General features: G+C 40.5%; 1 protein-coding gene across 1 annotated transcript; it reads right to left on the bottom strand.

Annotated features, from left to right (window-relative positions):
* Positions 1-7,687: 7,687 nt before the first annotated feature.
* gpr171 (G protein-coupled receptor 171) lies at positions 7,688-18,552 on the bottom strand. The gene is made up of 6 exons (XM_038307959.1): positions 18,387-18,552; positions 11,181-11,250; positions 10,906-11,094; positions 9,696-9,905; positions 9,480-9,608; positions 7,688-8,350 (listed from the first exon to the last, which is right to left on the bottom strand). The coding sequence occupies exons 3-6, from the start codon at positions 11,071-11,073 to the stop codon at positions 7,796-7,798; spliced, it is 1,062 nt and encodes a 353-aa protein (XP_038163887.1). The 5' UTR covers positions 11,074-11,094; positions 11,181-11,250; positions 18,387-18,552; the 3' UTR covers positions 7,688-7,795.
* Between the last annotated feature and the right edge of the window lie 5,043 nt (positions 18,553-23,595).

The following is a 23,595-nucleotide window of genomic DNA, read 5'->3' as shown; positions in this document are numbered from 1 at the left end:
GCCAGGATCCAGGACATGAACCATTACAAAAAACTAAACAGACAGACTAACAGAAAGACAAGTAATGATCTGGCACTGAATGCTCAGGCTGAACTGAATATAACCAAGAGGAAACAGGTGAGAGGAATAAATTATAATTGAGGCAGGGAGGGAAAATGACAGGTGAGAGGAATTACTAATTAAGGGAGAGCACTCCACTATGGGGTGGCCAGGGATTCACCAGGGGGTGGATCCCACTGGCCATCCCACCCGCCAGAATAAATTGTAGTACCATCAGTTTAGTATTTACGATTTCTACAGGCAGGTTTACCACAATAGTACATTCAAACCCTGAAATTATGGCTTTTAGTTTCAGTGTGCCAGCCCAAGTTTTTTCATGGCCACTTCTGGCCACCCCTAAGAAACATTTCTGGAGGTGCCACTGATGTGATGTCAGGAGGAAGTCACTCCTGTTACATCATTGACATTTGATCTTCAACACTGTTGTGCTACCTCCTACTAGCCAAAAGAAAAATGAGCCAAACCTTTTCAATTTGACCTGAGGTGTGCTGAAACCTCCTGAGCACATTGTCCAGAGGGACATCGATCAAAGATGTCCGAGCAACCACAGCTGACTCCTCTTGATGTGGAGAATAAGCAGCTCTACTGTGAGACTCTCCTGGATGACCAAGTACATCAGCCTATCTCTGTGCCCAGAGAGTGGAGTGAAAAGCCTTGCGGAGAAAGTTAATTTCAACCATTTGAATCTCGATCTTTCAGTCATGAGCCAAAGTTTATGACCATAGGTGAGAGTAGAAACCTAGACCAACTGGTAAATCAAGAGGTTTGCTTTTTTTTCTTAGCTCTTTCTCCACCACAGCAGACCCTATAAAGTGCCCATATTATAGCAGTGGACGCAATTTGTTTATCTCCCGCTGCCTTTTTCCCTCATTCGTGAACAGTACCCATGATGCTTGAAAGTCCTCCACTTGCCGAAGGAACTCTGCTCCAGCCTGAAGGGTACACGGCACATTTTTCCAGTCGGGAACCATGACCTCGAACTTGTAGCAGCTGATTCTCATCCTGGCCGCTGGGCACTGGGCAGCGAAATTGAACTTCCATATCAATGGTTTTTTTGCACCCTGTTTTTTCTCCCACACTGTTTACATTTGATCACTGTTGCACTTTAAGAAATGAAGATGTCACGAAAGCTGTACAAAACAAAATTTGTTGGAATCTCCCTGGATTTGGTCAGACCCAAAATCATCTACTTGTGATATGATTTCATCCATTGATTTGATGAAGTTTCAATACTTGTGATCATCACTAATTTTCTAGAGGTATCTCGTCCCTCCAGGGAGTACTGTTCCTGGCCCAGAGCCTCCTCCCAGTTGATTAGTCAGGATGATCCTGATCAGCTGCATCCTTTCGATGCGGAGGAGCAGCAGCTCTGCACTCGATGATGGACTGACTCTCCTTTTCTTATTGGCAGAGCCAAGTTGCCCTGCAGCAGAACTCAATTCAGTTGGTTCTGGTTCTTTTATTTATAATCCATAAACCAAGACAAAGATGGCCCTGAAATAGTTGTTAAAAAAATTTAAAGTTAAATTGTTCTATGGGTGCACTGAACCACAGACACCAGTAGTCAGTAATAACCAGCCGCCACATGCAGGAACCAAAGCTCAGTAATCCATAAATAAAGTTTTGTGTTCATTTTATAAGAAAATCTATAATCTTAGTGAAACTGCGGAATGTTTTCTCAAGAAAACTCAACTGTTCTGAGCCTCCATTGAGATCTGACCACCAGCTGTCAGAATATATCCCTATCCATCCTCACATACCTCCTTGCCAAGCCTTTAAACAGCTGTCCCCCTCCCCCTCCCAGTATGACCCCCAAATCCAAAGCCATGAAGTGTTTTACATTCTGGTGCAGGGAGGAGAGGGGCACAGACTCTACTACATACCACAACAAGCCTTCCTGATGCTGCATGTAGAAATGCAGTAGGTAGAATCACTGAGAAGTGCTTATTTGAAATTTGAGGTTGTAAAAGACCTCTGGTTGCTAACATTGGTAAGTGTGCCTTATAGATCAGAACTGTTGAGCACTTTATTTAGCCTGACAGAGCCAGTCATATTATACAGCATAAGCAGCTCAAGTTTTTTGCGTAGCTGACAGCTACATGATCAATTGTTTTGTATTTTGCTGCTGTAGCTACATGATCTTTAACTTAAGTTTGACACAATTTGTAGTTGGTTCTGTAATGTTTGAGGCTGTTTGATGGTTGGAGCTAGTGATGGTGAGATGAGGCCTCATGAGGCATTGAACCGTTTGGCAAAATCCCCATAGTTCATGAAGCGTCATGTGAACATGTCGACACCTACTGGTGGAGTGCAGAACTACAGTTTGTAATAAAATGTGATTTTTTTTTTGCAATTGAACCCCCCCATTTTGAGTTCCTTTGAAATTGGTAATGATTGGTTTGTATAATAAAATCTGTGTTAAAGTGTTAAATATCTTTGAAGAGAACAATCATTTAAGAAAACATTTTTCTGCCATTTTAGTGAAATAAACTCAAAGTGTTTGTAAAAAAATTGGGCAATGAGCAAAATTAAAGTTGTTAGTCATTCTTATCTAAACATAATAGTTTTTCCACAGTTTTTGTTTTTACTCAGGTTGGAAGTTATGTGTTCAACCAATCTTTTGGCTAAACCAAACTATCTATTTTGGCAGTGTTTTTACCCAATCTATATTTTTACCAGGGCAAACCATTACAAATTAGTCACATTAACCAAAATACTTCAGTATAATTGCACTTTTTAAAAGAAAAGGTGGGTCTTGAACCATAAACCTCAAGAGTGGAAATCAGTTTCTTACAGATGATGCCCCTAACATCGTTAACTGTTCCTTGGAGAGCAATACTAATTAACACTAAAGTCACAACTGTGTCCAGTGGCTTACTCAGATTTTGACCATTACATTGTTTATCTAACCAAAATAGTTTTAACCAACTAGATAGATTGTTATTCCAACCAATCTATTCTTAGAATCTATCCAAACTCTATTCAACTGACAGCAACTCTCCTATAAACTCCCACATCTTGACTGAGTAGTGAGGCTGTTTAACTGCCTGTCGAAATTCTTGCGCTTTCTGAACCACTTCACTAAGCGGTCACGTGGTATCATGGTAGCGAGGCTTCGGACGCCATCAATTTTGGCGCCTCCCCTAAATAAATCACGTCTCGACACACGCTTCGGAGAAACGCCCCCTCCATTACTCGACCCAAGTCTCGAAGCCTCGGCTCATCTCATAACATCACTAGTTGGAGCTACATGCTAATGCTAACCAAGTCTGGTGCAATGCATGCTGTCTAAACTGTGTTAAGACTGTGTTATATAAGTTGTGTGTTTTTAAAGTTTGGTTATGATAAGTTAGTTATTCTAAGTAGTTTAATAAGGAAAGCATACATTTCTGATTAGTTTATTTATTTATTTTATTGATCACACCCCATTACAGGTATGCTCAGGTGTATTAATATAAGTAAACTGAAGGGCTTCTGTATATCACCTGTTCAAATTCAAAGACCCAGAAGATGTTAAGCATCAAGCGAATATCAGTACTAGAGTCCTTACCTATACAGTGTAAATCTCAAATCTAGATTAGTAGATTATCTTTCCGGAGGACCTGAAAGTCAGACGGTTCACAGCCCTTCACCGCAAACACAAAGGCTGCATCCTGAAAGTGTCAGTCAGAGATTTAGCAGCGCTGGGTGCAGATTGACAGCAGGGGTATTGTTGGCTGCCTGAGGCTGCATAGTTTCACTTTGGGTTGAGTGCTCTGATCTATGGACCAGAGGTCAGAATACCCGGCAGCATTGTTTGTTTTTAAGTTTGGGGGTGTTAGACAGCAGAGAAAATTTAGGTCAGACCACAAAATAAACTGGAAAAGATGCTAAAAAAATAACAAAAACATTATGAAAATTCTGTCAAGTACAGAAATAACCCCTTGCTGCTGCATTGGTCTATAAGGAGAGGTACGTTTTTTTTAGAAGCCAAGATTATCTTCTCGTCTCCTTTTTTAGATGATTTAAATGAATTCCTGTAAAACACTTTGATCCTTACGAGTAGAAAAAAAATGCACAAAACAAAGATTCATTGTAAAAGAAAATAGGCAAATGGACAGAATGACAGATGTAAAAGCCTGGAGAAATAAAGCAGGTTAACGGGTCATCAATCTGGAATACACAGGTTTACCGGATGAGCTGGAAGGTTTTTGAAATTCTAGAGAAGTTTTGGACATTCTGAACATGGGCGATATTGTGTGTTCCAAAGTCTTCAAATGGATCTTGTTCTGTGTAAATGTGTCCACACCGTTGATCTAAGACATGTAGAAGGGTCCGATTTGGGTGTAGTCTGATCCACAATCAGACCTCTACTAGGCATAAGTTTTATAAGTAGTGGAGATAAATCAGGCAAATTCTGGAGCATCCAGTAATGATTGAGATACCATATGATGACCAGCCTCCCCTTCCACTTCATCTCCTGTTTAGAGTTCCTGAGATGTAACCACTCTGTCGTCTAGGTGCCAATGTAGACATAAGCATTTATTTCCAGCACCATTCACTAGTCTGCATGTGGACCAGTTTAAAAGAGACAGCTACATGTTGCATTTGAGCTCGTTTCTAACTTCAATTGCAATGGCTCAAGCTGTATACCTCTAACTGTATCGTTGAGCTTCTATCTCTTGACATATCATGGGGTCAACAGTACGAACACTATCCAGGCTAGGAAAGGAGTTCCAGACTGTTGTGCTGATTAACGGAGCGAAAACACGTATGAATGACCCTTCTCAAATTGGATCTACAGCCATACGAAAAAGAGCTACTAAAAACCAAGGTCACACAAATGTATCAAACAACTGAAGCCTCCCCCATAGACCTCAATACATGTGAAGGCTTTCTAGCAGTGGATAGAGACATCAGGATGTCCTTATGCTAACTGCATTGGGGCTAGGAAGCATACTGCTTCCTGGTCCTAGCTCCTTCCTAGCTCCCCTCTCTGACACCAAACTCTCCTCCTCTTACATGTTTCCGCTGTCCATAGTGTTCTTTGCCATTGTCGTTTCTAAGTCACCGACCAGAATCAAACTTGTTTGCAAACCTTCCGCTACAACAATCCCACCATCTTGATAAACGATCACATTCATTTTATTCAGTCGTGTAAAGTCGTGCACCACTCGGGAGAATTCAGAAATGCAGCAGTTGGAACAGCCTCTTCCCTACGACTTTAAAGGGGAACGCCGTTTTGAGTTCTGAATGGATTTGTGACAGGCAGCCCGGGGCACAGGCAGCTATGCTCTACCCCTTCTTTTCATTCGGCTAGCTAACCTGAATCGTTCAATTCCATCTCGAGAGCGAGATCATCTGTGGTATTAGCACTAGACATCTTCCAGGCATGTGAGTGAAACTAGCAGCAGTTCAGCGGACAGGATGATTGAATGGTGGCCGGCGCACACGGGTGACGTTATACACGCGCTTCTTTGTTTTTAAAGATATAAATATAAAAAATATAACTGTTGATGTCTGGGGGACAGTGATGCGCCTACATGTTATGAATGCTGGCGTACCATAAAGAATAAATTATGAACAGTTTAGTTTGTGCCTTCAAGTCATTGACCATAGGAAGATGTTACCTGGATATAATTCAATTTCAATTCAGTTTATTTCTATAGCGCCAATTCACAACACAAGTCATCTGAAGGCACTTTACAGTTCAACCAGATCATCCAGTCAAATATATTCAGTTTTCTATCTAAGGAAAATAAGTTGATTGCATCGACTCATTGAATCAAATACAATCCCTCACACTGAGCATGCTTGTAGCGACAGTGGAGAGGAAAAACTCCCTTTTAACAGGAAGAAACCTCCAGCAGAACCAGGCTCAGTGTGAGCGGCCATCTGCTGAGGCCGACTGGGGTTCAAGGAAACAGAAGCAGAGACACAAAAAGCAACTGCAAAAGGCGGCCCCGTCCAGGAAACACACAGCCAGGCAGAGGAGCTCCGAGCCAGCTCCCATGCCAGAGGATGAAGAGAGCACATCCAGCCAGTCACGGTCAGAGAAACAGAGGAGGCTAAGCTACTATGAGAAACAGCAGAGAGAACAGAACATTAGAGATTGAACTAACAGATTCTGCAGAGTAGGAGAATAGAGATAGAATGAAGCAGAATGATGAAATAGGGGTCCCTATGCCCTCCAGCAGTCTAAGCCTATAGCAGCATAACTATAGAGATAGCTCAGGATAACCTGAACCCCTCTAACTATAAGATTTATCAAAAAGGAAAGTTTAAAGCCTAGCCTTAAAAATAGACAGGGTGTCTGCCTCAAAGACTAAAACTGGTAGTTGGTTCCACAGGAGAGGAGCCTGATAACTAAAAGATCTGCCTCCCATTCTACTTTTAGAAATTCTAGGAACCACTAGTAAACCTGCAGATTGAGGGTGAAGTGCTCTGTTAGGAACATATAACCTAACGGAATATCTTCAGAACAGCTCCAAATTACACAAAACTCATATGGGTGAGTAGAACATGATGTAATAACGTAAAATCAAGGGCCCAATGTGAAAAAACGGAATTCCCCTTTAAGCTGTTTCACTGTTTTAGTTCGTCAACTTCATGGACCATTTTTGCTGAACTTCCCTATTGTTAATGTTTGCAATGAAAGCTTCTACGAGATGAATAAAAGCAACTCTGACTACGGATCAGTTTCTCATCTGAAATCTGCTCAGGGCTCAGAGCCATCTTTAGATGTTCCTCATTTAACTTGTTGTCTTTAAGCTGCTTTTAGCAAGCATGACACTAGTGTTTTGGATCATTACGCCATGCTGAGCTGTGTTACAGTCACCATAAACTTTGTTTATATAATTTATGTGGATTAAAAGTAATATTATCACCAGTTTAACCTTTGCTCTGGTTTCATGGTGTCTCCACTGAGGCCATCCTCCCACAGCAGCTTCATTGTCTCCACGTGTCTCCTGTGGATTTCCTGAAGTTCTTGGTTTTACCGCTGTAATGTAATTGACCATTTTAAAGTGACCTAATCAGATTATCTTGTTAAGGTCATTTTTGTGCCCAGATTAGATTTTTTTTTTTTCCAAATAAAAAGCTAAGCTTGGGTTTATGCACATTATTTAAAGGCTGGGGTTCGTCCTTGGCCTCATCTGACCAGATGGAAACTAAATAAAACTTGCTGTAGTTTATTTCAAGTGAGTATATGACAGTTTCAGTGAATTTCAGAACTAATGTCTTTTTCAATGATTAAATAAGTGTTATGCTACTTTGTTTCACCTTAAATTATTAATTGTATCTCAGAAAGACTTTATAAGTTCTCTAAAACTGCTGTTGAATAGAAAAAAGGCTGCAACTTGAAATTCATCAAGAATTCAAAGATAATTCTTTCACAAAGAAATGAGCTTTAAGAAACATCCTAAAGAACACTGCCCTCTGCTGCCTGCCTCACCAAACAACAGGTTTCAGCTCTAACAACCTAAAGACTGTTCCAGATGTTGATTTTATTTAATGCAAAAAATCACAATAAGACAAAACCTTTAAACATTTGTTATGTTTTACAATAAGAGTTTTTAGCAGCACCATGGTTAGAGAGTCCAAACGACATTAAATGAGTGTGTTCCCTGAATCAACATAAGAGATGGCGTCAAAAAATCAAATAATGTTTATTAACAGTACATTCCTGATCTTATTTACATTTTGTAGCTAATTAAATCCGACTGTATCCAGTTCATGTGTCTGGAAACTGTGTAGATTAAGTCAATTCCTGTTCATATTTAGAGTTGTTGTACGCTGCATCCTGCTTTCCATCGCCATTCTGTGATATCTCCTCCTCCACAACCTGCTCCTCTGTGATGGCAGCCTGGTATCTGCTGCAGGAAAGTAGCCTTCTGACTCGTACTCTGAACGGAGCATCGAGATTGAAGAAGAGCAACGGGTCGAGGCAGACATGCAGCAGGCTCAGAAACAGCGTCGACTCCTTCCCCAGGAAAAGCTGCCTTCTGGTATTGCAGTTCTTGATGAAATCATTCTGGGTCAGCGTATACGGGGTCCGCAACACGTGGTAAGGGACGAAGCTGAGGATGTAGGCCAGCGCCATGGTGGTCACGCTCAACACCACACGCCTGGAGTCCTGCGACAGTTTAGGGTCGCTGCGTCTGCGCAGAAATCTCTTTAGGGCAAGGCCGCTGGAGACGAGCACGGCTGCAGAGGTGTTGAGGAACAGGGTCGTGTTGAGGAACACAGTCAGATTGTGCCAGTGGAGCCCAAGGTCCGTCTTCAATGATATACATTTGAGGTACTTTGACACCTGAACGGTTGAAGCAGAAATAATCTGGTCATAAACACAACCTGGAAGGTTTTAAGGCAAGTTTAAAGTCGGTGATTAAATCAAACAGTTTCAGGCAGGAGAAATGGCGGAGATAAGACAGAGAGCTCTGAAACCTTAAGAGGAACTGTAAAGGGGGAGGGAGCTGTTCAACTAAAGCGGAATTCAACTGTCAACATTAGAACGACCAAAATTACTTCAATAGAAAGTCAAACAAAAATAAACAGTGCCTCCATACCAACGAGTTGAAACAAGAACCTTAATCCTTCTTAAAAAAAATATGGCGGTACTATTTAATCCACGGTTTAAGGGTCACGACATCATAAAACCTAACGAAAGATCTGCTATCAAACTGCTAAAATCAGCAAAGAGAGTTTGTGGTTTTTTGTTAATGGCTGTTATGAGAAAATTCCTTCCACAGTTTGGAAGAAAGGAAACAGCCTTTAGTCATCAATCTGAAACCTATGGAGTCAGAAAGGGGTCAAAATGTTTGTATACTTTTAAATCTTAGTTGAAAATGAAAAAAATAGAAGTTGGCGTCAAATGTAAAATTTTTACCTTATAATGTGAGAAACTAAAAAAGCAACATAAAATAATAAGGATTGAATCTAAATTTAGTTTAATATTTTATTTACGCTTTTTCTTTTTTATTTCTTTTCTTTGCTCCTGCAAGCTGTCAATCATGTTTCCCCGCCCACTCCTGTCAGATTGGGGTCAAAATCAGAATGTGACAAAAAAACTGATTTGAAAGTGTTAAAAAAACAAAAAATCCTAAAACTGAAAAGGAATTTGAAACTAAAAATAAAAATAGAAACTGAAAGATTTGAATCTGAAAATTTATAATCTGCAATAAAGCAAAAGAAATATGAAAAGACAAAGTTTAATTTAAATGCTAAACTCAATTATGAGTTTTTTCAAGCTAAAGGAATAATTTAGATTTAATTCTTGTTATTTTATGTTTGCTTTTTTAGTTTCTAATTTTTTTTGTTTCATTTTTATTTTTTTCAATTCCAACTAAGATTTATAGGTTTATAGGAGGCTTTTTATCAGTATCAGTGCTAGTTGTGGTGCTTCAGAAAATGTTTCTTTGGACAGATCAGGATCATAGTACCTCAACCTCCTTTGTGGGAAGAGCCATGTTTGGCACCATGATGAGCAGCAGCAGCATCCAGACCACCAGCGAAAGCAGCCAGGCAAAGCCGGCCTCCTGCAGCCGCAGAGACTGCGCCGTGTGGCGGTCCTGCAACAGAAGACACTCCTAGTACCACCATCACGGATGCACATAATCCTTAGATTCTGCTCTTAATCGTCAAAGATAGCGCTCTACCTTGAGGTAGTGGTCTACGATGATGAAGGCGAGGAAGGCGATGGATGCGTACAGGCTAATGTACATGGTGACGCTACTGGCTTGGCATTGGAACACCATGAGCTCCCATGGTGCTGCCTGGAGGTCCTTCAAAATCTTAAATGGGAGCACGAGGAGAAGCAGGATGTCGGCTAGAAGCAGGTTGATCAAGTAGACGGTGGTGCTTCGCATCTGCTGAGACACAACCAGTAATCACTCAGTGATCAACATCCAGAATGAAGAACATAAGATTCATAGCAGTGGATCTGGAAAACACACAACTCTAATTTTCAGTGTTTGTCCTTTTATTGTCTTCTTCTTATTTTTGGTCTGGGATGGACTAGCGACCTGTCCAGGGTGTAACCCGCCTCTCGCCCATTAATAGCTGGAGATAGGCACCAACACCCCTCGCTACCCTATCTGGGATAAAGCGTCACGGGAAATGGATGGATGGATGATATTTGGTTTATTGTCACGATTAATAAAAGAACAATGTTTAAAAATGATGGTTTTATAAGAACCTTTTTCCCGAACCAATCTATACCTTGGTAATTGAGGACCTCTTTTGTGGGAAACCTTTATTTGTCAGGTTGAAAATGTTTCCTTTTGAACCAATTTATTTTTAGGTATTTTCTTTTCCAAACACACACTTTTTTCAGGTTTATTTATTTATTTATTTTTTTACAAGGTTTATGGCCCCAATTTAGCTCCATATAGTGTTTGCGTACAGTAAATCTTTCTAAAGAGCGATGGCCTAGTGGTTAGGGCATAGAGCTTGGAATCCTAAGGTTCTGAGTTTGAGTCCCGCTCCTAAAGACTGCCACTCTGGGTCCCTGAGCAAAGAACCTTAACCCCTGTACTGCTCCCCAAGGGGATAGGCTAAATGCAGAGAGTTTATTTTGTTGCTCTGTACTTGTGACACTGTAATGTAATGTAAAAAAATAAATGTATGGGGAAACCTGCAGGTCAAAATGTGACCATCTCTGTTTCTGTGGAGGAATAAAACCTGCTGAACTGGACGATCATTCCTGCTCTGATTAGTGGACAAAGATAAAAAGGTACTAGAGGTCCTGCTGGTAAGATTATTCATGACATCATCTTTGCAGAGTGAGTATTTCTTGGCGCAATCCCTGAGATTTTGTCACAAGTTGCTTAAAGCTTTTAAGCATCTGATGAGTTCTGCAGTCCAAACCTGAGGCCTGCAGCTTAGGATGAACCCCCACACTGACAGCAGGGTCCCAGGCAGACCTAAGCTGAGGATGAGACAGTAGAGGACAATAAAGGGGCCCATCTGGTCATTGAGGATGCATTCCTTCCCCTCTGAAGCATTTCCTGAGGTGATGTTAAAGGAGGGAGTCATCGTGATCAGCTCGGTCTGAATCTAGAACACACAGAGGTTCCTGTTTGCGTCAAAGACCTCAAAGGGGAAGTGAAAGTAGACGTGTTACAGGTGTGTTTGCTGCTTACTGTCAGCTAAATTCAGAGGCTGCTGCTGCTGCAGGCTGGTCTTCTGTTCAGTCGCATTCAGCTTCGCTGTCTGCTGAAAAAGATCTCATCTGTTATACATTTAAAGGCTAAATACCAGCCCTTATTCATCACAATCTGACACACGACACATTCAAAAACTCCATCAGTTCTTCTTCCACCAAACTTTATACAATCGTTAATCTAATGAGATGAGAAACTAATCATTCTCATAAACTAACAGGTTTGTGTTGACATAATTCAAAGCTGATAAGAGAACAGAGATAACTCTGAAAAAAATCAGCTGCCCTTCAACGTTTAGATCATTGTTTCCGCCCTCATCATGCCTTGGTTTCTCCACCCGTTTTTCTGAGTTTATAAGCTTACAAACATTGCCAGATTATCCAAGGTCATAGTGTAATATTGTAATATATTGGCAGATGCATTTGCTGCCCATTTTCCCAACTTTTTCAAGAAATATCTCAACAGATGCTGCTTTTTAAAAATTTAAGCTCTTTTTAAACTGTTTAAACTCTTTATAACCCTAGTCTCATAATGTCATGCAGGGACATCAAGGGTTTGAGGCTGGGAGCAAAGTAAGGGGGAGACAGAAGCTGAGCAACAGACCAGAAAGAGTAACACCCAACAGAAGATAAGGTCAGGCACTAAGCTTGTCAAAATTCAATAAATCTGCATTAACGCATTTTTGAGCAATAAAGCATATAAAAAATATAATCTCAGATTAACTCTACTACAAAATCGGATAAAAATTATTTCTCTCCATTACAGTGAATTACAAAAATAGAAAGGTTAGAAAATAGAAGTTGACCTTAATTTAAAGGGCAACAAAACTCAAACTGTGAAACCTGCTTGTAAAGGAATCAGGTTTCAGATTAAACTGGAATTATAACAGACTAAATGTTTGGAGTTGGTGGTTTTTCTAAAGTGAGCTTATTGTTTAACTGCTTTAACGCCACCTTTGCCCGTTGCTTATTCCTGCTTCCATGGCCCTGACTTAGTCTTTGTCCCAATTTCTACCATTGTGTTTGGATCAGGGCTCACATCGACTTATCCCCGAATTTATCTTTATTAGCCTGAAGGTTTAACCCCTTAAGCTAGGTAGGGTTTAGAAATGATTTCAATATGAAGAGAAATACAACTAAAATAAATCAGAAAATTCCAAAGGTATCACTTCTAATCACTAACTTTTTGTAAGTGTGTAAAGGTGGCACCTAAAAGCTGTTTTTTTATTTTAAGTTAAACATTGCGGATTTTACTTTGCTTTATTTGTGTGTGATAAAACAAAGTAAATCTTGGGCTGAATGATTTAAGCTCTGCCGTTGGTAAGAGGTTAAAAAATTCACAATCCCCCTGCAGTGCCTCTCTGACCCACTAGGATGCAGTGACCTTTATTTTAGCATCAAATGTTACTCTATATATCCTAGAGCTGAAGTTTGGACCAAACGGGGTCATTAACAGGACAATGATCCCGAAAACAGAAGCAGTTCCATAACAGAACGGCTGGAAAAGGAAACCAAAACAGTTCTTGTATGGTCTAGTCCAGTGACCGTCCTCAGCAGTCAACAAGTACTGCAAAACCTGCGAATTTTACACTCATAAAGCTCAGGTGTGGGGCAGGAAGGAGAGACCTAAACCTAACAAAACAGAAGCAGGACTGAGATCCAATGGCTAACTCAAAATCTAGACCTGAACCTGAGACAATTGCTGTAGTGGAACCTTCAGAGGTCATTGAATCAACTTTGGAGTAACGAGTGGACCAGAACATCTCTTTAATCTTTAAAATAAAAAAGAGAAATCACATTAATCATATTTTAACTTCGTTTTAATGGCTTCCTGTTAAATCCAGAATATGATTTTAAATCCTGTTTTCAACATATAAGGCCTTAATTGGCCAAGCTCCATCTTATATCAAAGATATGATTGATCCTTATGTTCCTTACAGAGCGCTTTGCTGTAAATCTGCAAGTTTTCTAGTGGTTCTTAGAATTTGAAAAATAGGAGGCAGATCTTTTTATCAGGCTCCTCTACAGTGGAACCAACTGCAAGTTTTAGTACGTGAGGCAGAATTACCGACTGAAAGACATTGGCTGGGCTTCCTCAGTAGCTCATTATTACGTTGCACTGATTATATGTTCACAGAGTGGATTTAATTTAATCTTTTTTTTTTTCTTTTTTTTTTTTTTTACGTTTTTGTGGGGTTAAATTTTCAGTTTAGTCCAAATTCTTTAAGCCTCTGTATTCAGTTTTGGTGAACCTGGGCTTACTATAGTTTAATAACACCACCTGTGCAAAGAGGAAACCGAAGCCTTTAAATTCACCTCAGTAACTTCCTGAAACATTGTTCTTGGTTTTTCTCAGCTTGGTTTTTTTTTTTGATTAATGGTCACACCTCTAATTAAGAACTCAGAGCTCTAATTATTCTCAGTGAACTTATTGCAAACCTTTTCAGGGTTACTGTATGTTTTATTTGCAAACATCAAGCAAAACCACATGAACAGTGGCTCAAAATAACAAGCTGAAGAGTAAAACATTGGTCAGAGCAAAATTAACAGATTTAGCATCTGAAGCGTTTGCGCCTTTACTGAACATCCTGTTCTCTGCGCTACAAAAATTATCTACAAACAAGTCTACATTTCTTAAATTAAGTGTATATACCCTTAATATCAGTGGGCAAATAAGCTGGTTTGCCAATGGAATTAGTATTTTTACTCTTAAAATAAGATAATTAGATAAGGGGCGACAGTGGCATCGGGTGCAGGAGTTTGCCCTGCAATCAGGGTTATCGGTTTGAGCACCGGCTCCAGCTTTCATTGTCGTTGTGTCCTTGGGCAGGACACTTCCCCTGCATTGCCTATTGATGGTAGCCAGAGCACTAGATATGTATTTTTTTCTTAAAATAAGTGCATTTGTTCATGGATTGAGAAGGTAAAAGAGACATCTTGCTAGCCTGGGTGCCATTCCGAACTTAGTCCCGCCCACAACGTTTGAGGTCGGGAAGTTCGGTCTGGCATTGCTCAGTAGTAGCGCGAGTATGCTAGCACAATATCTGGCAGGCCAATCAAATTGTCAGGGCGGGCTTAATACGATGATGGACAGATGATCAACAGTAACGTAATCAACCACGTGACCAAAGCGTGCATTGGGTGACAACAAAAATGGCTGCCGCTGGAGAGTTGAGGTGAGTAGATTCTGCTATTAGGTCTGTTCTAGAAGATATCGACAGCAAATTAATTTTAAAAGAGGAACAGAGAAACGCAATCAAGGCTCATCTTCTTATTCAAGGCGTGCAACTGCACGCTTTGATTTTTGTTGACAACAACTATGCCTGGCTTAACATACGTCACGCACTCCGTTGCTCTTATTGGTTGTAGGTCTATCCAATTGAGTGCAGAGGCATTTTTTTTCCTGGTTCGTTCAAAACACGCCCCATAATCACAGCTCTATGGAGCAGTATCAGACTCATATTCTGACTAGAATCGAGTAGGACTACGTCAGACTAACATCTTGGCAATGGAACAAGACAATTTTACACCTAAAATAAGAAAACAAAAATGCATTGTCTTATCTCAAGTGCATATTATCTAATGATCTTATTTAAAAAAATAATTATGGGTAAATACACTTAATTTAGGGACATTTTTACTAATTTCTAGATTGTTTTTCTAGTGTACGGCAGCCTCGCTTCTGTAAGTGAGTCCCAGGGAATGTGTGGCTACAACCGTAATTTGCCACCATCAGCGTGTGAATAGGTGAATGACTGAATGTGGTGTCATGTTCCGTTGAGACTGCAAGCAGGAGAGTCAGCAAAAACATGTGTGCTTCTTCGTTTTTGATGCTTGTACTGTCACGATTTGGCTATGGTTAGTTGACCCAAAAGCAGAGGCAGGGAGGCGGAGGTGAATCTCTTGTGGATTTAATTATGAGTTAACAGAAAACAGAGGCAGGTTGTCCAAAAAGAAAACAAAGTCCAAACAAACATGAAACCAGGAGTCCAAAAATCCAAAAATCAAAACAAGTCTAAAAAAAAAAAACTGGTCTAAACGTACCAGAAACCATGGAGACATCAGGGGAATCACAATCATAAGGAGGAAGGCTCAGAAAGAAGGAGTTGGAGCATGTTTGACGGCGTTTGATGAGGACGCAGCAAAGGGGAACTGAAGAGAGAGGGCTTTTAAGGGAGACTGAGACAAAGAGGGGGCTAATGGGGAAACTAGGAGCAGGTGTGCACAGAGCAAGAGTGGAAAAGAGCTAGGGAAAAAGGAGAACATAAGAGGGCAGCAGAAAGCAACAAAGAAACCTGGAAGACTGGAAATAACAAAATTATAAATTACTAGGACTATAAAACATGGAGAAAAGAAGACTAAACACTAGAAAACAAGGAGTAAAGTAAGACTGAATACTCAAAAGAAAAACATAACAGAAACCTGACATGTACAAGTTTAGTTCTGACGCGCAGCTGAAGCATCTTTGTTGCTCTAGCTGTGCGGTGGAAAGTGGGTCTGGATGCGGGTGGGGGGGAGCTACTTCCTTTCTTTGCCTGTAATAATGGCAGCTATATTTTCTGTTATAAGTGGGAAAAAGTAATTTTTTAAATGTTTTTAAGTGAGAAAGCTCACTGGGAATCCCGTTCAATAGCAGCCTCTGGCCTGGTCGCCTTTTTTTGTTTTCACGTAATCCAAACTGTAGGCACCAGAATAATAAAATCTAACTTATTTTGCCGGCAGGTTTTAACATTTTAAGTTCATTTAGGCATTAAAAAACAGTTTCAGAGGCGCGAACACAGCGATCTGCATCATCTGTGTCTGTCTCCCTGCCAGCTCCCAGATCAGCTTCTCTGATTGGTCGATACGATGCGTCGAGCAGCAATAGTTTAATTTTTCCAACTCCAGCAGCTGATGCTTCTTAAGTGCGTTGCATTTGCCAGAAGCTCATGACGTGCTGCTCGTGCTGTTCAAAGCGAGCTGCAGGACCTTTTGCTGTGCCGTGATGCATGTCAGCCATTAACTTTTCATGGAAACTAGCTGCTTCTGCTGCCTCTGCTGCTTCCTTCATGCTAACCCTAGCATAAAGGGCTTTGGTCAAGTCTCCTGACTTGAAAAAGCGCTATATAAGTAAACGCCAATATGCACTTGAAATAAGACAATGCAAATAGCTCTTTCTCATTGTAAATGTAAATTGTCTTATTCCATTTGCAATGTACTTACCACCCAATTCAAGAAAAAATGCACTTATTTTAAGGAAAATTACTTTTTTTTGCAGTGAGCTTAGCAAAACCAGATCCTAATTGGCCTTTAGCACAGACAAACACAACTGCTGGCAGATCAGGATGACTGGATGATTAGTTTAGATGCAGATTTCATATAAGCTGTGATGAAATTTAACTTTCACTGCATGAAGCAATTAAGAGGAAAGAGAAAGGGACCAGGTACACAGCCTTGGGGTTCACCAGTGCTGATTTTAGGATGCAGGAACATTGAAAACTGAATGCATTGAAGGTTTGTAGGTCCAGAGGTGTTGGAATATTAGTGATCTGTTACATTGGTGAGTATGTTAAAAGTGCAACCGTTACTTTTAACATGCTCACTTTTTACTGAGTGAGGAAGCTGAAGTGTGCTGAGTGTCTGTCAGGAAGTGAATCAAATCTATGTGGTAATATGCTTGTCAGGGTTTGCAAAGAACCATTTTTTTTTTTATATGCAACAGTTGTCGTTCGTGTAACACTTATAAACATGTTCTAATTTTAATATTTTTAACGTCTTTTTTTCCCCCGCTGCAGTACAGGGTGACGTGTTTTCACTGCTCTGTGTTCACAGCCTGGAGTTTCTCATCACTGTCCCACTCTTTCAGCTCAGAGAATTCACAGAAACTCCTCTCACACACGTGGGATCACATGGCCAGCTACCAGGTCCTTTTTAAGATAGAGGAAGTTGAATAAAGTGAGATGCATCATCAGAACTGCAGGTTTTATTTTAGCTCTCCCCAAAAAGCTTGACGCAATGGCTTCAATTTATGTTTTTCCTCCTGATGTGGGGCGATTTACTGGAAGAAGTAGAGCTTAGCTACAAAAGTTTCTTGGTAAGTGACGGAACAACAATATGCAGCAAATAGATTAAAAGGTTTATGCTGAAAAGGCACAAAGAGTCAGCAAATAGAGCGAAAAGCTTCACAGTGCAGAGCATCCAGGCTGCAGACTGAGAAACACAATAAACCCACCAGAATGAGGTCTTGCTATGGCAAACCGAAACCAGAATGAGGCTGTCATGGATCCATGAATATACGAAAAACTCCTGATTTCACCACATAAACAGATGATTTAATGAGGACAGGGCCGCTGCTGCAGGTGGGACGACTAAATCTTCTAATGCCTTCACAAAAATTCACACAACATCTTCATCAGCCTTCATGAGAAAGATAAAACAACTACATTCAATTCAGTTTATTTATATAGTGCTCATTCACAACACGTCCCCTCAAGGCACTTCACAGAGACAATTCATCCAGATCATACAGTCAGATTGGTTCAAAGTTTTCTATTTCTATTGACTCACATCTAACAAGATTAAACCAGTAAACTCACAAATGGAACGCTTAAATATTACCCGCTTTACAGCTCTGATTGGTTGATTTCTACCTCCATTGGAAAAATCGTAATCTCGATAAGTCATTTTTTCTTAAAATAAGTACATTTGTTCTTGGATTGAGGAGGTAAATGAGACATTTTGCCAATGGAACAAGACAATTTACACTTAAAATATGAAAACACAATTGCATTGTCTTATTTTATGTGAATATTATCTAATTATCTTATTTCAAGAGTAAAAATACCCGTTCCATTGGCAAACTATTTCACTTACATACTCAAATTAAGGGTAAATAACTTAATTTAAGAATTTTTTTGTTATTTGTAGATTATTCAGTATTTTTTCTTCCTTTCCTTTATACCTTGTATGTAATGGAGTCTTCCAATCCTCCAGCAGGTTTCTTATCAGGTCTAAAAACCTACAGAAATACCAAACTTCTAAAATAAACTCTGTTAAAATAAACTCCTCCTCCAACATTTTAATTTAAAAGCCCAACATAACAATCAGAATCTCTTTTGTTTACTGTCTCTATTTCATTTTCTCTATAGTGAATTTAGGAGTCTTGATTCTACCTTCTAAACAAGGCAGAACCAAGTTAAAAACTGACCTTTTTGGCTGGCTCTACCGTACAGTCATTGGGTCTCAGACCATGCGTTGGGCCCCTCGGAACGTGCCCTGGTTCCCAGTGGGCCTGGTAGATCTGCAGGGTGTGCTGGATTCAGTGTGCTGCAGTAGTTCATGTGCTCTGAGCTGAGGAAGCCTCAAACAGAAGGAAGACGTTTTCCTGTCTGCTCACAGCAAGCTGCTGTCGTCACTGTGACCGCAATCACTACCTCCTATCTCAATAACCCCCCCCCCTACACTCACACACACTCAAAAACACACACTTACACACACCATTACTTTAGGTATTTCCATGATGATGAAATTAGTTTCAGGCTGATCTGAAATCTGTTATCTAAATGTCACTGGGGAGAAAAAGGAGATTTGTTACTCAGATGTCTGCGAATATATGATCAAATTCATCAGAAACCAAAAGTGCTGACTGGAAAACCTCCCTACACAAAGCTACTCCTCATCTAACAAGAGAAAAGTTTTGAAATTGTTACCAAAAAAGCACAAATATGTTGTCTTCACCTCCTCTTCTTTACTTCAACCCTTTTTTGTCCCCTTGTTGTTTTCCCTCTTGAGGCCACTAGAGGTCCTCAGTGGGCTGGATTTTCTGCTCCTTATCCAGGCCTCCTGATCTAAAATAGAAGACCTCAAAATTTCCCCACTTTCCTTGATGGACCCTTGGCTGGTCCCCATTCAATTCCTTTTTAAACATCAATATTTGTAATAAGATATTCTTTCTGCCGTCATTTGTGGACATTAAGAAGAACAGAAGCTTCACCTCGTGGTTATACCCTGTAATGCAGTGAAAGGGTAGCCTGGGTGCCATTCCGAACTTAGTCCCGCCCACAAAGTTTGAGGTCGGGAAGTTCGGTCTGGCTCTGCTCCATAGTAGTGCGAGTATGATCGCCCACCCTCTGGCGATCCAATCAAATTGTCAGGGCGGGCTTTATACGATGATGGACAGATCATCGTATAAATTACCGCCCAATTTCACATCTTCCTTTTCTGTCAAAAGTGCTGGAAAAAGCTGTTGCCGCTCAGCTGCAGCTTCATCTAGAACAAAACTCCCTGTACGAGAAATTTCAGTCTGGGTTTCGTTCTGCTCACAGCACTGAGACCGCTTTGCTGAGAGTTACTAATGACATCTACATGGCAGCTGATGCTGGGTCTACATCTCTCCTTGTTCTCCTTGATCTAACTGCAGCCTTTGACACTGTGGACCATAACATCCTACTACACCGTCTTCATGTGGAGGTCGGTCTCTGTGACACCGTTCTGGACTGGTTTAAATCTTTTCTCTCCAATCGGCTGGAATGTGTTAGCCTCGGCAAGGCCAAGTCCCAGGCTGTCTCTGTCTCCTGTGGTGTCCCACAGGGGTCAGTATTAGGGCCCCTGCTGTTTTCCCTTTACATGCTGCCTTTGGGTCAAATCATAAATCGATATAACATCTCCTTTCACTGCTACGCCGACGATATACAACTCTATATTAGAACTGGAGCATCATCACCATCTTCACTTAATGCTTTCACTACCTGCCTGGAGGAGATAAGGAAGTGGATGACTCAGAATTTCCTTCAGTTGAACTGCTCCAAAACTGAGGCCATGCTGATCGGAACACCTCACCAGGTTCAATCTTCAACTATGACGACTGTTTCCTTTTCTGGACAAGACATCCCATTTTCCACCATAGTTACAAATCTTGGAGTTAGAATGGATTCTCAATTTACTTTTGAAAATCACATTAAGCATCTGTCTAAAATCTGTTTCCTTCATCTTCGTAATATCTCCAAAATTCGTCCGTTCCTTTCTTTTTCTGATGCTGAGACTCTCGTTCATGCATTTGTCTCCTCCAGGTTAGACTACTGCAACTCTCTGTTTGTTGGAATCCATAAAAAACATCTTCAGAAGCTCCAATACATTCAAAACAGCGCAGCCAGGATTCTCTTGAGGGCCCGCAAATTTGCCCATATTACACCTATTCTGCATGACCTTCACTGGCTTCCCATCACCTGCAGAGTTCAATACAAAATCGCGCTCATCACCCATCAGTGTTTAAACGGATCCTCACCGGATTATCTGAAGGACCTTCTCACTCCACATTCATCCACCAGATCTCTTCGATCACAAGACTGCAACTTCCTTCACCTTCCTCGCTCCAGATTAAGGTCCATGGGAGATCGGGCCTTCGCTGTCGCTGCCCCCCGTCTCTGGAACTCTCTCCCAGATCATCTGAGAGCTCCACAACCATTGAATGATTTTAAAAGAGGCTTGAAGACTTTTTTATTTAAGCAAGCCTATTCTGCCTCCACATGATTTTTATGTTGTTTATTTTTATCTTTGATTTTATTGACCACATGATTTTTATGTTGTTTATTTTTATCTTTGATTTTATTTGCACTGTGTAGCACTTTGAGATTTTTCTTAATGAAAAGTGCGGTACAAAATTGGATTTATTATTATTATTATTAGATGATCAACAGTAACGTAATCAACCACGTGACCAAAGCGCGCATTGGGTGACAACAATAATGGCTGCCGCTGGAGAGTTTAGGTGAGTAGATTCTGCTATTAGGTCTGTTCTAGAAGATATCGACAGCAAATTAATTTTAAAAGAGGAACAGAGAAACGCGACCAAGGCTCATCTTCTTATTCAAGGCGTGCAACTGCACGCTTTGATTTTTGTGGACAACAACTATGCCTCTCTTAACATACGTCACGCACTCCGTTGCTCTTATAGGTTGTAGGTCTATCCAATTGAGTGCAGAGGCATTTTTTGTTCCTGGTTCGTTCGAAACACGCCCCATAATCACAGCTCTATGGAGCAGTATCAGACTCATATTCTGACTAGAATTGAGTCGGACTACGTCAGGCTAGTGAAAGGGAGGAGTCAGTAGAAAATATGTGAGAGGGGGTCACTGCAGTGGCTGGAAGCTGGAGGGGATTTCACTGGGAGTTGGAGGTAGCGGGCTGCCATTCGGCTGGAGTTTGACTGGGAAGGACCATTTTGAATGAATGATGAATAATCTTCCTGGTTGTGTCTTTCCCAGCTGCTCCTGTTCTGTTCTTCATCAATTCCTTTCCTTGAGATGACACATGTTGAGCATTTTAATTTCTTTGTTTTGTTTTACTTTTGCAGAGTAAAAGACTCTGCTGTATTAAAGGGTTTTGGTTCAGTCCTATCTGAATAATGTGTTCTTCTCACTTTAATGGTGTTATGAGTCCAGTTTGTGTGGGTTGTTTTTTGTGTTTTCCTCTCTCCACCACCAGGCGGTGCCCTGTCCTCGTTGGGCCTTCCTGCACACCTGCGGCTCGTTGGGTCATTACCAGAGGAGTACTTGAGCAGCAGGCTGTCACCACCTCGACGCCAGAGTGTTTGCCAGTATTGGGTACTCTAGCCAAACTGAGATGAGCAGAGTCTAACCATAGCATTGTTTCTCTGAGTCTGAACTTGTTTTTTGTCTTTGTTCTTCGACAGGAAGACTTCCTGTGTTACTGGATAAGCCTGGACCTTCTACCCCTGGAAGGATTTACTGAGTCTCACTGAGCAAGGGGAAAACCTCCACATGATCCGTTCAAGTCCACTCCTGGAAAACCAAGTAACAGTCTGCCATTAGACTGCTGAATGTTTTGTAGAATGGGTTATTTTATTTATTAAAAAATTAAAAATCATCTTAGAACTGTAAATATACAGTCATATGTTTATATTACATTTTTTTTTTCAAATTGTCTAGAACTGTTTTAAACTAAATGTCTTTTTGTATACACTTGTGTATACAAAAAGACAAAATAAATCTGTCTAAGTCCAAGTGTAGTCTAATCTTGTTTGATACCACCATTACTGTCAACTGTGTTTTTTTCCACTGTGGGGTTAAGCCTGAGCTGTTAATTAAAATAATATCTGTAGACTCTGAGCAGCTGCAGTTTAGCATCACTTCCAGATGATCTTCGAGTGGTTAGAGTTTAAAAGTCAAGTAAAATGACCCTAGAGTGGATTTTAAAGTAACCACACTCAGTGTTGGGAAAGTTCTCTTTCTAAGTGAACTAGTTCAAAGTTCAGTTCACACATTTTAAAATGAACTAGTTCAGTTCATAGTTCCAAAAAAATAACTAGTTCATAGTTCTTTTTTTTTTTTTCATATATTTCTCAATTACTTCATAGCCGACTGTAGAACCACAGACAGCAATTATTTTATCAGTTGTAACACTGAAACTGTGCGTCAGATTTCATCTTCATATCCAGTTTTGAATCCTTATCCAACCAGGGTTTACATTAGCATTGAGGGGACAGCATTTCCCCATTGTTGCTTTAATGCTTTGTTGCTGTCCATTCACTTCACACTAGTAGCAGCTGCAGCTTTCACCCCTACAGTATATTCTCAAAAACATCAGGAAAAATGTGCTGCTTGAATGGTCTTTTTTATGGGGAATTATTAAAAGAAAAACAGGAAAGTAGTCTTTGAGGTGCAAATGTTTTTTTAATTTTAATAATTTTTTCAATTTGAAATTCCATTTCAGTACATACTAAAAAGGAATCCTGGAATCCTGGAAAATGATACCAGGCAGGTTTAACAAACAAGTTACATGAATAGTAAAACCCTCAAGAACATTTTACTAGCACAAACTGAGGGACCAGGCTGAGGTAGGAATTTAAGGTTACTGAAGTGCAGATTTTTTAACTGAAAGCCGGCGGGCAAAGTTTGCAGAGAAATGTAAGATTGTTGCCATCATCCTCACCGACCACCTGGTCATAAAACTGTTTTAAGTGATCATACTGCTGCTTTTTCGCCTCCATGGTCGCCTCCACGCTGCTGTGGCTTTCACAAGGCATTTTGTTTTGATGACGCACGCGGCTGTAGGCTACGACACTGGTAGCTGGTGTTGCCAGATTGGGTGTTTTCCCCGCTACATATTAAGGCCTGTTTACGGTGTGATTTAGCCGGGGTTTCGCCTGGAAGGCTCTATAGAAATCAGGCAACCTATTGAACGGAGTTGAACTGAGAGAGCGAGCCGTTCACAGACACCAGAATGAACGAGTTCACAATAACGTTCATCAGGCAGTAATACAGTACGTTCAGTTCACGTTCGCCCAAAATATGAACGAGTTCATGAACTTTCGTTCAATGAACGCGTTCAGGCACAACACTGACCACACTGAATACCTACACATTGAAAAAGAAACTACAGTATACTAAATGATGCCA

Source organism: Cyprinodon tularosa, unplaced genomic scaffold (genome assembly GCF_016077235.1).
Source record: "Cyprinodon tularosa strain WSP-4 unplaced genomic scaffold, ASM1607723v1 ctg625, whole genome shotgun sequence".
Taxonomy (NCBI): Eukaryota; Metazoa; Chordata; class Actinopteri; order Cyprinodontiformes; family Cyprinodontidae; genus Cyprinodon; species Cyprinodon tularosa.
Note: the sequence above shows the minus strand (reverse complement) of the source record. Positions and strands in the feature narration are given on the sequence as shown.